Raw genomic sequence first — 15020 nt, forward strand, 5'->3', positions numbered from 1 at the left:
TTGCTGAGGGTGCCCTCAATCCCACTGTCCATGTCAGCAACAAAGTTGTTAAGCAGACAAAGCACAAATAAAATCATACCTCAAGTGTACATGGGTATACTTAGGATAGAGGAGCTAAGGCCATGGTACATCAACACAGGTACATCAATAATGAACAGTCCAAGCTATGAAATAGAGAATTAATTTAGGCTCCAATCTACTAATATTACCACAGAACTTGCTAGATACCAACACAACTATCCAAACTCTGCTAGAATTGTGGATTTTTATTAAGAGCCTTTTCCATAGAAAAAAATAATGATTGATATGGAAAATATTGAAGTATTTTTTCTAAGCGATAATGGGTAAAAGCAAACAGTATAGGAACAGACATTTTTCACTAGGGGAAGATTATGGAGGTACTTGACACATGGAAAAGTTAAGATTCATTGATGTATATTAGCGTGGCAGGGACGTCTGGTAAGTCTTTTGTGCCCCTATTGTGGTACTCACCACAGAGACTTTGGGAACAGACTCAAGAACTCTGAAACATTGCTCCTGGGTTGCAAGGTTCTCTCTGGTCACAGTTTATTGACAGAATCACAAACCGCCATGGTAAATTAAACAGATAAAGATAGCTTGGATTTCTAAATGAGAAAACAGAAAACCTCAGAGCAACCATACTTAAAAGAAAAATTTCAGAAAAAAAAAAAAAAAAAGTCAAATGTTGGATTAGGTCCTTTTAAAGATGTAGCAACAGCATTTTAAGGATAAATGTGCTACTGTGTGAGAACCCTGAGCTGCCTTACAACGGGTGGTGCAGCACTTATCTCCACAGATATGGAATATCTAATTTGTGTGCGTTTTCCATCTTCTGTATTTTGTTTTGTTTTATTATTATTATTATTACTGACTGCATACTCTAGAGGAGACACTGTCTTTGTCCCTTGGCAGGACAGATGATTCATTAGACAGAACAGCTGAGCAGGCTCATGTACAACAGCAGTCCAGGGAAAACTAACATTGAAAGGGATGCATGCATGAGTGTGCATGCATTCACGCATGGGCAAGAAAAAAGTTTATGGTTATACAAGGACAGAATCTTTCAGGACAGGAAATTTTTTCTCCTGCATGCTTGAGGGAAAAAACAATCAATAAGTAGAAGCCCCCAGTCAGAATTACTGGGAAGAATTTGACACCATCTTGAGTTAAGAATCAAATCTTAAAATCTGATATTTTTATTTTTTTTTTGCATTTCAACTGTGCCCACGTTCTCAGACACAGCTTAATTATGATATCTCTGATTCTTGTAGCCAGCAAGCTTACAGACTCCCAGAAATAAACTGGCGCTCCTGCACTCTCAGAAGAACAGTTCCAGCTGGCAGGTGTCCACATACATAAAGTTATTTGTATTACTGAAGAAGGAAAGGGGTTAGCATGAGCCATCAATGACTCCAGTGTTTTGGGGCTGAGGGATGCACACGTCCCAACAAGCCTCTCAGAAAAGGCAGAGAGCCCGTTAAGACCCAGACTAAATGGTAACACCACCATCTGTCACAGCCCTGAGGGCACCAACAGGCCTTAACTGCCCCAACCAGCCCCAGCTGCCATCTCCACCAGACCCCTCTGGGTGAGGAGCTCAGGCCTGCATCCCCAGCCCTTCCCTGGATTTAGCATGCCTGTTTCAGATACTGTGCCTTGTTCTTCACTGGTTATATTTTTCCCATGTGAGAAAACCGAATGCTGTTGCCTTTGTACAGCTACAGTTTAATCTTCAAACCCCATGCTAGTAACCAAGAAAGTCACCTGCAATACACAGGGGGAGAGAGGAAGAGAAGGAAATAAAAAAGTAATAACCTGCATTTCAACAGAGAAAGGATTCCCTGAGCATACTCTGTAATAAAGAATAGGATGCAAGGTAATTCAGCTGCCTTATACAACTGAGGTGTGTTCACTGTTTTCAAATCTCTGGTCCATATTTGACTTAATTCTCCATGAAATATATCTATTTTGTGGCTTCTACTATTTTTTAGGTTATTTTACAGTAGGAAGTACATATCACATTGACCTAAAAACAGCAATAACAAAAGTAATAAGAGTTTGTAAACTGTCATGTCCTAAATAAAAGGTCTTCCCAAGGTAACATCTTTGGAAGATGTTAATAGCCTGCAGTTTGATCATTTTTAAAATAGCTTTTTTGTTTGTTTGTAGGGTTTTTGTTTATTTTAACCAATATGAAACATAAGAACAATTTTTTTTAAATCTGTAAAAAGAAAAAAAAAAGGTTGGTATGTTGGTATTCATCAGCTGCTGGTATTCATCAGGGTAAGTATATATACCCTACAGTAGCCTGTTTCTATTAACTTCTATATTTTGGCTAGCAATAACCTTGTAAAACCTATTTCCAGTACCATCTTCAATGTACTATTAGAAATCAAAAGATACATAAGCAAGACCATAGATAAATTAGTTTACAACCTTGACATTTACACCTAGACATTAGATTGTTATAAATATCAATGGAAAAGAAAAGTGGCTATCATCTGAAACTTAGGCATAACCAAATATAAAAGAATACTTTGCTTGTTTTTAATTATGAAAAGGATTTTGATCACACAGGCACAGAAAAGTCATCTACAGGAAAGACAACAGGGAAAGAAAAAAATAGAACACTTCTAATAACTGTACCAGAAGAGTTCATATGTAGACTTCAAAAACAATCAATGCATGACTCTGCAGGTTAAAAAGGTATTACAATACAAAAATATGAAAAAGTCACCCATACATTTATTGTCAGAGGAAGAAAAAAAAATAACCACATTACGTCTTGAACTGATATTCTGTTCTAAATAGAACACTAGCTTTTACATCAAATTATGAAGGAAAGATTATGTAAAGAAAAGAAAGAATAAGGGATAGTAGCTAAACTGTTTACGAGACATTTATGAAAGTGCTAGACTAAATTCAAAACAAGAGCTAAGGTCTACCACTGTGGTTTTTTGTTGTTGTTGTCCTCTAGACAGTAAGTTCTCGCCTACCTGGGATGCCTAGAGTAGCACATTTTATATTCACCAGCTGGGAAATTACTGTGTAAATTGAAAAAGATGGGAAAAATAGGAAGACTAATAGGGGACTTTTGTTTGTGTTTTTAGAAAACTGACCAAATGGTAGATAACTGAGTGGAGAAAAGGAAAGCATCAAGGGAAAGGAGATTACAGATGGAATTCCTAAGAGCAGAAGTAAAGAGAATAAAAATTCTCATAATCTTATAGAGAAATAGGCATCTACAGTTGCTTGATAGGCAAAGACTAGTTTATTCAAACAAAGCAAAGGCTTTAAGATGAGCATGGAAACTCTTAGAAACATATTAGAGGGGCAAAAACAAATATATCTAATTTAGCCATTTATACATTTGGGTTGACAATCAGGTTTATGGATCTTAGTAAATTACAAATGATATTCCAGAGAAATAAGACAAAAGAGATAAGGGAAAAGAAAGAACAAGAAACAAAAAAAAAAAAGAACTCGAAATGCTTTTTGGATTTTTTTCTTTTGTGAAACAGTTAGATGAACAAAGAGGACTGTGTGACTGAATGCAGCCCTCAACAGCAGAAGTTGTTGTCTTGCACCTAAAAAAGCAGAGATTTATTTTCCAGTAAGAATGTGATTTGAAATCATTTACTATTTACAAGTGGTCATCCTTCCTCTTCCTGTGTAACTTAGAAGTTATCCACCAGGTCTACAGAAAGAGATAAACAGAATTCCTCAGCAGTCCTGAATATTTCATAAGTTTAGAAGATTCTTACCCTGTATTGATGGAAATGATTTCTATCAGTGGATTCTTCCTGATCTTTGGCAAGTCCAGTCGTGCTCCACCCAAACGTTTTCCATTATCCTTTTTCTGACCCAGCAGTCTCACAGAATGACCTTCAAATGAAGCACAAAAATGCAGTGAGTACAAAGTACAATATTTGTTTTGATTTGTTTTTCTTCACAAGCAGTGTTTATACTTCAAAAGTTGAAAATGAGAATAAGATATAATAATTTATTTCCACCAGCTGGAGCATTTAAAAAGAGTTAATGACAGGTAAAATAAATCATGTTAAAATGAACAAGTTATTTCATCCAATTATCTTTTCACGCTTGCATTTTTTTGTTTATTCAATTAAAATGATCTAAGCAGTTTCATTTTAAGATTCCCAAGCAAATATCAACATATTAATATTTAAATAAGTAGCATGGTAGAATTCAAATAATTTTTCCACAAATTTAATGCAAAAACTAGATCAGTAGGAAGCAAAATGACTCCTAAACATTTTTAAAGCTTATTTTATGGAGAACCAACATATTTAAGTTGCCTGACTATACGAGTCTGACAGGAAGTACTCTGAAGTGTATCCTGCTAAGACGTTCATGGCTAAACCGACAAGCAAGATTTACAGTCGGCATTGGCTTCCCCAGTTAAATTCTAGCAAGGAAGATGGGGTAGAACCAAAAAGGGTTTTTGAGCAGTAGAGAGCTTTGGGAGGAGGCACTCACTGTTTATCTTACCCCTATTCTACAATTATCCAGGATTTTAATTTGCAAATTCTTTGCTATCCAGAGACAACTTTCCCCTTAACCGCTGTTCTCTTCCTGTGGCATATTACCCTGACAGCATTGCTCTTTCCCTACAAATCTTGTTTCCTGCAGGTCATTGAGAGAGTTCTGTTGCCAGCTGAGTACGCAGACACATGCAGAGCAGCTGCGCTAAGACCCTGATAAACAACAAATCTACTGCATTAGTGACCCTAAGTGAAAGAGGCTAAAACCAATGAACTGAAGAAGGAGGGAAGGGATCATCCCACTCTTACTGCCCTAGACTTACAGAGGTGATCACATACACAGCCCCGGAGCACATTCCTCCCACCCCAAGGAGACTGCAGGTCAGGTAACCGCCCCACAGCTCCTCTCCTGAAAACAATAATATCCTGAGAGCCAAATACAGGTACTAGCACCAACTGCCTGCAACAGTACATCAATGATACCGCTTACTTACTAAAATATATTTTAAGAGCACAAATGACAGTCTTCAGTAACAAATCTGAAGCAAAATCTAACAATGAAGAAGAAAAGCAAGTGAGTGTACATTATTGCAAGACTTAGGGTAAAATATCCCCAGTTGAAAAAACAGAAAGCTTGCATCAGTTACTTCAAAAAGCCCAAGCAGAACAGACCATAACAGACAGCAAGGGCAATCAATGCTAGATAACTAACAAGACATGGAAAGGGACCACCACTTGGAGTGAAGGAAAGGGAAGCAGCATATATCCCTTGAAGCTGAAAAACTCTTTAATAATACATGATGTAACTACAGCTAGAAAATGTGGAATAGCTACTATATGTAAGGAATATTCCTTACATAGAATTTAAGAAAAAAAAATGTCTTAAAAAGGTCAGGTAGGGAGGACAGATGGAACAGAAAGCATGCATGAAGCACTAGCTGAACTACATTTAGCACTGCAATCTACCTATCAAACTCAGACCAACTGGAAACCATGCTCAACCAAATCCACTAGCTGGAGCTACCAACAGCTATTTGCAAAATTGATTCATCCATCAGTTACAGTCTTTCTACATTACTTATTTCAAAGAGATTTTCGTTAATTTATTAATAATATTAATAAATTCATACTCTGAATTTATTTCTGTGCTATCACAGCAACAGTAACAACAGACAGGCAACTGCTTTTGGTGTCCTGTCTTAGACTTCTTAAGATGCATACGAAATTCTTGATCAAAAGTTTGATCTACTGAAGAAGCAAGCAGATCTGGCTTGAGATCATAATGGTTAATACTAAAAGGAGATGTCAGTAACAGTAAATGAAGGTTTACTTTTTTGCAGTTGCATTTGGGAGAAATTTCATTACATCCTGCTGTGAACTTAGAAATATGCTACTTGTGCTATGAACATTCACTAAATTATTCATTTCTCTCTTTTCATGACAATACCAGCAATATCGTTGTCTCACAATACAATCATTTTCAAATCTAATGCTTCATTAAGGAGTCACAAGCATGACACCATTTTATTTACTTGTATAACAAAAAGCGATTGCATTATCATAGGCATACAAATTGAACTAGAAACAGAGAACATTCCTTTTTGTATTTCTTAACAGTGCAGTTTATTTGGAACAAGGCAGTTTATCTAGTTTTTAAATGTTCAGTTGTCTTCCCATATTAAAACTGTACTTGTTGTCTTACCATATTAAAAATGTGTTTAGATTTATGGTTGAAAATATCGTTGAACAATTTACAGTATTCTTAAATAATCAGGCTTAAAAACAACAACCACACAAAATTCAAAATTCTTACATTTAGAACTACAGTCAGACCACCATGATGAAGGTTTTTGTTGTTGTTGTTTTGTTTTGTTTTGTTTTGAAAAAAAGAAACTGCCCTCCCCAGCAATTAGTGTCTCAGCAGAATCAATGGAGCTTGATCTCCTCTGAATTTGTTCCCTCACAAAGCCCAGTGAATTATTGTTGTCTAGTTAGAATTTAGCTCATGCTCTGCCTTTCCCATGCTGGGAACATTAAACAAGGAAACTTTTTCACAGAATGTCTGGAGAAATAATATCCTTTAGGCTATACAACTTGTCTCAAAACGGCTTGAAATTTATTGAAGGCCTAAAAACTGGCAAGGAGAGAGGGAAATGGATATAATGACAAACCTGTTTGGGAAGCACAACTTTATAATCCCCATTTTCTTAGGAAAGCAGGCCAAAAAAAACACACTAAAGTAGTCTAGAAAATCTTGTTAAGTCTTTCTTTTAGATGTTCAGTAGGTTACCAGAAATGTTAGAAAAAAAATCCTCTGACATTTTCAAGTAAAATGTAATGCACGAGGATCCGTCAGACTCAGACTCTCTTTCCTTCAGAGGCTTTCTTAATTGATGAAAGAAACTCCACCTCAGCTACCACCTCCCATTTGATCCACTCAATGGTTCACAGCTCCAGACTGCACGATGCACTAAGGGACCTGAAAATGGGACTCGGTAGGTCAAGTGGATGGTTGGACTTCATGACCTTGAAGGTCTTTTCCAACCTTGATTATTCTGTGCTTCTACGAACATCACTTGAAGCCCCCTAGCTGGATTAAAAATGGCAACATCCCATCCCAGCACAGTGCTGGGTGTCTCAGGGTGTCTACAGGCTGGGAACAAAACACAGCAGCTTATTTTCACAGCACATAGGGCTACAGTTTTTCTCCTATTTCTTCTGAATGGCACTACATTTCAAGTTAATATGAGGCTGCAAAACCCGTGTGTCACTGAAGTATGGTAGTATCCCCGAACTTTTCACTCCAGACACCACAGGATTAAAAACACAGCAAAACAAAACAAACAAACACAAAATAACAGCAGTACTAAGAGATGAGCTTTAGCAGAAAGTTTAGTGCTTCCAGAAAGCAAGCAGCACATCCACACATCCATAACCAACTACAGTAATTTGTATTGCAGACACACTTAATAATAATAATTAAAAAAAAAAAAAAAAAAAAGAGAAATCCTGTTACAGTATGTGACCTTAGATCCTTTTTCTTTATTCCATACAAGGACTATTTTGTTTCATTCTAAGTAATCACTAAAGCATCTGTTTACAGCATTGTTGCTATTAATAAAGCATAACTTGATAAACATTGAATCATACTTTTTCACATGCTGTAAATCTTTTTTTCCCCCATACTTATTTCAAGAAAACTTAAAAATAATATTTTGTCAACTTCAATACGGAAAAGGCTAAACAACAACTTTTTTTTTAATTGCCTGACCAGCCTTAATCTCACATCAACATCAAGCATCACAGCTAGAGCAATAATTTCAAATCTCATTTAGGCTCGCCTTTCAAAACTAAGAATGGGGCAAAACATTGCAATGGAGGTTTCCTTCTAAAGCACTGTATCTGATTAAGCTTCCTTCTCTCTGAACTAACAGATAGGATAACAACAAAGCAGGTGTCCCAAACCTAAGAGTAATCTCTTTTTTTTTTTTTTTCCTTTTCCTTTTTAATGTTTGGTAGAAAACCATTTCTGATTAATCATAGTTCAACTCCCATAACAATGAATGCTCTATCTCAGATATCAAACAAACCATCCTTTTTTGATGTCTCCCTGAAAGCTTTGAAATACAGCTTAATGACAAACAGTTCTCATCAGGTCATCCAGTCTGCATCTGTTTATAGACCAGAGTCTAAACATTTGAGTACCATAAACCTGTTCTGACATAAAGATAACTTCTCTATTTCCACACAGTGTACAAGCAAATAAAATTATATTAAAACTGGATAAAGGTTAATTAAAGGTTTAGGTCATGCTTGAGAGCGGGTATTCACTAACTAATAGATAATTAATGCAGATTACAATTTAAGAATAGTACTAACCATGCCCAGTGAAGAAGCTTGTAGAGCAAAATCACTCACAGGCAGTGTAAATGAAATCAAGCTAGAAAGAATTTAAAATGAATCAGAGCTCTCTCATTTTCAGAGCTCACTTAAAAATGAAACATCTTTACATACAAGCCAGTGGACACAATTCACATTACTGAATACCACAGAATACGAGGTTGGAATGAATTAAATCAGGATATTAAATCCCATTGTTAGACTAAATAAAGGCTTTTGAATGTGTCAAATTGATAAACCACTCTGCAGAATGCAAGTATTTTTAAGGCATTCATTTTCACTTGTTAAAAAGGATACAAAGAAAGTACCATAATATTAATGTCGTATACATATACCTTCCTTTGTGGGTGGCGTGTGCTTCAGGAGCACGATAAGAGAATGCCTGAACTTGAAATACGAGCATGTGAAGGGAACTGGTAATTAAATTTCTTTGCCTTAAGTCTATAACATTAAATGTGCTCTGATCCTTAGACTACTGGCAGACCCCCACAGCCTAGACCTGCAGAAGCTACTGCAGTTCCGGCAAACTGGTGTTTTGCCAGCTTTGCCAGTCAGTCTGGCTCAGTCTTGGCCTGGCTCAGCCACCTTTAGTTAACTTTAAGAACTGTCTATCAGTGCTGTAAATATCTGTCAGATATTAATAGACCCGCTGTATTTCAAACATAGCCCGCTCCATTCAATGCACAGGCTGGCCCCCCTCAGTAGCTGCTGAGAAATATCTGGCTGGAAGACGGAACAGGGCATCCAGCCACAGTCCCTCCTCCTTCCCTGCTCACCCCGCTGGAAATACAGTGTGCCATTCAAACAGCTCCCAGCCTGATGCAGAGCACTATTTCTTAGCTGTTACCTTCAACGTTCAGTGCAAATATCTGGAGTTCAAAAACATAAGTTTAAAGAAAATCCTCAAAGATGCAGGAAACCCCAGCCTTGGCAGCAACAATTTCTATTGTTTTCAGCTTCTTCTGTTACTCGGTCTTTCCCTTTCCCAGTTACATCATTATATTTAGGGGTTGTTCACCATTTCCTGAAAGACACTTTTTTTTCCTCACAACAAGGCTGCCAATGTACAATTCTATACCTCCCAGCTGTCTCTCCCCTGCCTGTTTGATCTTCTCCAGCATCTTGAGGGAAAAGGATTAAGTACTGTATCATCTACTCTTGCACACATTTCCTTCCACCTTTATTCACTTCTTGATGAATAAAGAGTTTCCTTTCCTTAATGCTAGCACTGGAAAAACGGCACACAGGAGCAGTGTAGCTAAGGAAGGCAAAGCAATTTGAAAGAACAAAGGTGTAAATTTGCCCAAATAAAAACTAAAGGAAGAAGTGTAAGGAAGAAGCAAAAGCAGTGATAAAAACTGAAAGATCAAGTAAATGTAAGAGTTAAAAAGAAACAGAAAATTTTAGTGAAAGTAACAGAAACATGCAAAAGTTAAAGAGAAGGGAGCCAAAGAAAATTAAATAAAAAAAAAAATAAAGGAAGAAGAGGCAAATCCGGAGCTGTTACAAAACTTTTAATACCAGATTAAATTAAGTTTTTATTTAGATTGATGTTGTCCTAACCCCGCAGCTACTGGGTAGAAACGACCTTGGGTTATTTTGGATCTCTGGGCAGGACTAACAAAAACAGCACCTAAGATGCAAGGATGCAGCACAAATTGCCTAACAGCTAGCTTAGACCCTAAGCCCTGGTTTGCCTTTGTGGAATCAGCCCCCTTGTGCCCATCTTTTCTGCCTGCCCTGAAGCACAAACAAGCTGTCCCACCACAGACATGACTGACTGCAAAGGAATCCTCGAGCTCCCCAGAACAATCGCATGCTGCCAGACAAGTGCAGAAACAACAACGACACTAACCCACTTTAGGGCTTTGCTGTGTGAATGCTCCCCCCAGACCCACCCGAGCTAGCCAACAGCACATCAGCTACGTAGTGGTGACACTGCTGAGCGTCATTCGTGGGATTTCCTGCCTCTTGTAAGCGCAGGGAACAGACTCAAAGGAAAAACAAACCCAACTGGAGGACATATGCTCTGCTCCTGATCACCAATTAATATATTTTTTCCTCCCCTAGATCAGCAGAAGTGGGAACGTTGTGCAAGTCAAACTCCTCCTTCAACTGGTGTAGGCAGGAACTGGGTAGATTCACAAGTCAGAGAATAATTCAGACTAATGATGTCAGGATGGCTGATATTTTCCCCCATCTGCATGTTCCAGCACCACAGGAAAAAGAATGCTCTTGGCAAAATGACTGGTCCCATAAGGTTGCTGATAGCAGGTGGTATGTTTGGCCCTGTCTCCACAATGCAGAGCTCTTTCATAAAGGGATTATCTTCCACACTATGCAGACTTGAAAAGTCTTCAGAGAAAGCTGCGGATATTATTAAGCATGTGGCACACACGATATTAGGCTGAAATATGTATATTTACTAAGCCTTGCACTTGAAATTAGCATCCAAGAACAATTCTGTTTCAGAAAACTCCAGGATACAAGCACCACACAGGTGAAGATGGGCTTTTAAAAACACATTTAACTTCAAAAACAAGGTATTAAATAGAGTAAGACAGCTCACAAACTTCTGAAAGAGCTGTGCAGGTAGCCCCACATTGCTGGAATCCACAGATCATTTTCTCTCCATGAAATATAAAAGAACTCTTATTTCTTGGTATTTCAACAATGTATCATTCAATCAGAAATATTTTTAAGCACTAAAACAGTAGAGTGCAACAAGTGAAACTGCAAAGGAGGTCACTATTAACACAGAATTAATGCTTGTCTAAAACTCACAGAATGAAATTAAGAAGATACTCTCTTGTATGTATAATTAAGAAAACCATTCTCATCAGATCCACAGTACTTTCTACTCCCACAGCAAAAGAGCTTGAAATACACTGTTAAGGCACTACATTTTTCAGGATTCAATAGCTTCACTCTGTTCTGACATCGTGTGATATTTTTGTCTACCTAAAAAGTGGGTAAATGTTAAATCTGCTATAAGCTCAGAACACTGGCTCCAGGCTTCAATAACTCAGAGAGACAATGCCAAGAATCAACTGTAGGAAGAGTTCCCTTGACCTTCTGTCCTCACCCCTCTGAAGAAATGCATTTGGTTGGGATCAAGGATGCTGTTCAAAACCTCAGGAGGTTGTGGACAGAAGCTCGCAAAGAAAAAAAAATGAATCAGATGAAACAGGCTGTGTTCTAAGGAAAGACAGTATTGAAGGGCAGATTATCAGAGCCACTTGCAGCAGTACAAGTAACTTACCTAATGTTTTGGGGATGTGCAGGTTGAACAGAACAAAATAGGCCTCAGAGTGAAATGCTGAGATGAACCTATCATCGTATGCAAGAGCAAGCTTTTAGTTTGGTCTCTACTCTTCTGCTATCTATTTATATCCTTCTTATGGCTAATTGAATTGCACTGTTTTAAACATGCTCTGCCTTACATACCAGCCAAAGGATTCTCTAATGGAGCTATACAGAGCTAACCGCAAGCTGAGCTGAGTCAGCTAACAGAGCTGAATCTGTCCAATGTAAATAGCACAGAAAAATAGGGAAGTTGTAACAAGATCATTCATTAGAAGTGTAGAAAAGAGCGCATACGGGTCTGGAAGAAAAGGTATCTTTTCCATGCACATCACAGGCTCATTTAACAACAAACAATCAAAATTTTGCTATTAGGGTTTACAGTTTGTTCCCTGCCATTGCTTGTTTTCCTGCCCCCCTCACTATTTGTCTCCCATTCAGTTTCTGTGAAAAAATCACAAAACAAAGTCATATTCATAACACGGATAGTCAGTTGCTCTAGTTTTCTATATCAAGTCATTGAAAATAATTACAAAATCCACCTAAAATTCTGGATCATCTCACACAGCTAACAGTCACTGTATGTCCAAAAGCATTTGAGCAGGCACAGCAAAAAGGGCAATAAATGTTAGTTTAAGAAAAAAAAAAAAAAAAAAAAATTGCTGGGATTGGAAACCTCTTGCCCCTGCAAACAAAATTTTATGTTGAGCTCCACAATTATCGAAGTTTTACAAAAGCAATGCAACTGTGTCTTTACAGCAATTTCTCCATAATTTCTGTATATTCCACGTTGTGCTCTACTGTTTCTTTAAATTATGCTCTGCAAAACTAAACTCTCTAAATTGATACTGGTGCAAGTAATGATATTATTCCAAACTCGCCTCCTAAAAGGTAGAACCTCTCATCATTCAATATGCCATACTTCTCCCAAGCTGTCAGAAACATGAAATCAAAATTCAAGCCAGTACTCCTGCTGAAGTGTTCAGGTGAATGAAAAGACCTTCACTTAAAAATTTTATGGCAAGATGCATTCGAGTTAGGTCCTTCCTAAGGCATTGTTCATTGTCAAAGTAGTTCTCAAATTAACAGAAGACAAAAATGCTACTGCTTTAGGTAATGACATTCTTCCCACACATAAAGGTGATTTCCTAGATAACAATAACAAAAATCTCTAATTATTTTTCTTTATACAGGAAAAGCCCCAAAATTGCTAATCCATGGACAACAAGAAGGGGGGGGATGACATTTATGTTATTATGCTGTTAACCTCCGCTATTAATACCTACAAATTGGCAATTCTGAATCTTTTAACCACGGTCTTTTCACAATGTATCTTCAAGCTATGATTCTGTGTACTGCCTACTGAAACCTGATTTAAATCCCCACCCACCTTTTTTTTTGTCTGTCAAACATAGATGACCCCTCGCAAAATTTCTGCAGCTAGTAGCATGACTTTCCAATAATCTCAGTTTAAAAGGCAATTCTATCTCTACTAGAGATAGTGTTAGAGACATAACAGCGTGTATTGGGTGCAGATGCCTGCACATTGGCAGGGGGGCATCTTCTCTGTGAGATTAGACCACAGGGTGACCCTGGTTGGCCACGGGCAGCTCCTCTCAGCCCCAGCAGACCCACCTCAGGGCAACGCTGAGCCCGTCGGCTGAGCCCAAGGCACGTCTGGGTAGACATTGTTCAGAACAGGTAAAAGCCACCACCTAGCAGTTGAGATAGAAGAATGAGGAAAAAAATGAGAGAAACAGGCCTGCAGACACCATGGTTGGTGAGGAAGGAGGTGCTCCAGGTGGCCCGTGCAGAGGACCACAGTGAAGCAGCCTGCGGAGGACACTGGGGCCCTGAAGAAAGCTGCAGCCCATGGCACAGAGCCCATGCAGGAGCAGGTCTGCTGGCAAGAGCTGTTGGTCCACAGGGCACCCACGCTGGAGCTTTCTGTTCCCAAAGGCCTGTCCCCGTGGAGGAGACCCAGACAGGAGCAATTCTTGAAGAAAAGCAGCCCACGGGAGGGCCTGCAGCCCCCATTCCCCTTCCCCTGCGCCACCGTGAGGGAGGAAGTAAAGGAGCTGGGAACGAAGGAGTGCAGTTGAGCCTGGGTGGGGGTCTGGCAGCCTGACAATGTCAGGCCACCACACAGTGAAATACATAAAACAACCCCTCCAAAACCACCACCCCCCCCTTTCTATGTCCTTTCAAAGGATACAGAACCAGAAACAGGCCCAGCAAGGCCCCTACCCTCCCTCTGACCCCTCTCAAACTGCAACTAGGCACAAACAGCCAGTTTCCTGCCTGCGAGCCAAATTATACTTTTCCTCAGAAAGGAACTCCTGATGCCTACAGTTTTTATTCCTCTTTTGGCTCATCACCAGCTTCTTAAGTCAAGGCCACCCTTCCTACAATCATTGAAATTCAATAGACAGTATTTTATCTACTGTGACTTTATCTGTTATTAGCAGATTATAATGGAAACAAACATACAAATACTATATGCTGGCATTCATATACATACCTACATACATGTACCCAAACATACATATACATACAATCTCTCTAAATTATGCAATCTGGTATAAATTCTGTGCTCTATATAAAACAGGTACTATTCATGCTCATTTTCATAGACTGACACAACTATCAGCAATCCGTAATTAACAATTCAACGGTTAGTAAATGCTGGTTAATGTTTAAACTGGAAATGGATGGGCAACTTCACCAGACAGGTCAACGTGACTGAAATCAAGAAAGGTTACGTGAAGTATAAAAGGCTCAGCCCTGAAGTAATTTCCTTTGGCTGTTTTTAACAATCAAGTCTAATGACCCATTGTAAAACTATGTTTTGTGAAAACGTTTGACAGACACAATACAGACTAAACTCAATTCAACCTGTGCCCCTCATCTCCCTAAGGCCTAAGCTAAAAGCAAATTGTATACAAATGCTCCACTTCCATGTTCCTCACCCCCAGAAAGCTTCAACATGAGACAGCTAGTGTGTCTAGAAGGGGAGGTGGAAAAAGCCCCAAATCCACATAGACCTGTGGAGAAATTTCAAAACCAAGGAGAAATTTCCACATTAAGCCATTAAAATCTGTCCTTTAAATTACAGACTAAATATATTTTCTTGACCATTTTTACACAAACCATTTCTATCCCAGCTTGTAAGCTTGTACATACACACACACTGTGCTATTTTTAAAAACAGCTTTTAGAATGGTTCAAAAACGCTGACTTGAACAATCTCCAGTGACATCCTGTGGTTCCCATCAGGAAAAAAAAAAAAAAGAA

At 38.5% G+C, this 15020-nt stretch overlaps 1 protein-coding gene across 2 annotated transcripts in view; it reads right to left on the minus strand.

The window, feature by feature from the left end:
• The window catches only part of CDKAL1 (CDK5 regulatory subunit associated protein 1 like 1), a 422830-nt gene that overhangs the window by 262204 nt on the left and 145606 nt on the right, over positions 1 to 15020 (minus strand). For both annotated transcript variants that reach the window (XM_035316554.1, XM_035316555.1), the window contains one exon: positions 3786 to 3906. In XM_035316554.1, coding sequence (XP_035172445.1) covers positions 3786 to 3906 — 121 coding nt within the window. The remainder of the gene's footprint in view (positions 1 to 3785; positions 3907 to 15020) is intronic.

The sequence above is a fragment of the Oxyura jamaicensis genome, chromosome 2 (genome assembly GCF_011077185.1).
Source record: "Oxyura jamaicensis isolate SHBP4307 breed ruddy duck chromosome 2, BPBGC_Ojam_1.0, whole genome shotgun sequence".
Classification (NCBI taxonomy): Eukaryota; Metazoa; Chordata; class Aves; order Anseriformes; family Anatidae; genus Oxyura; species Oxyura jamaicensis.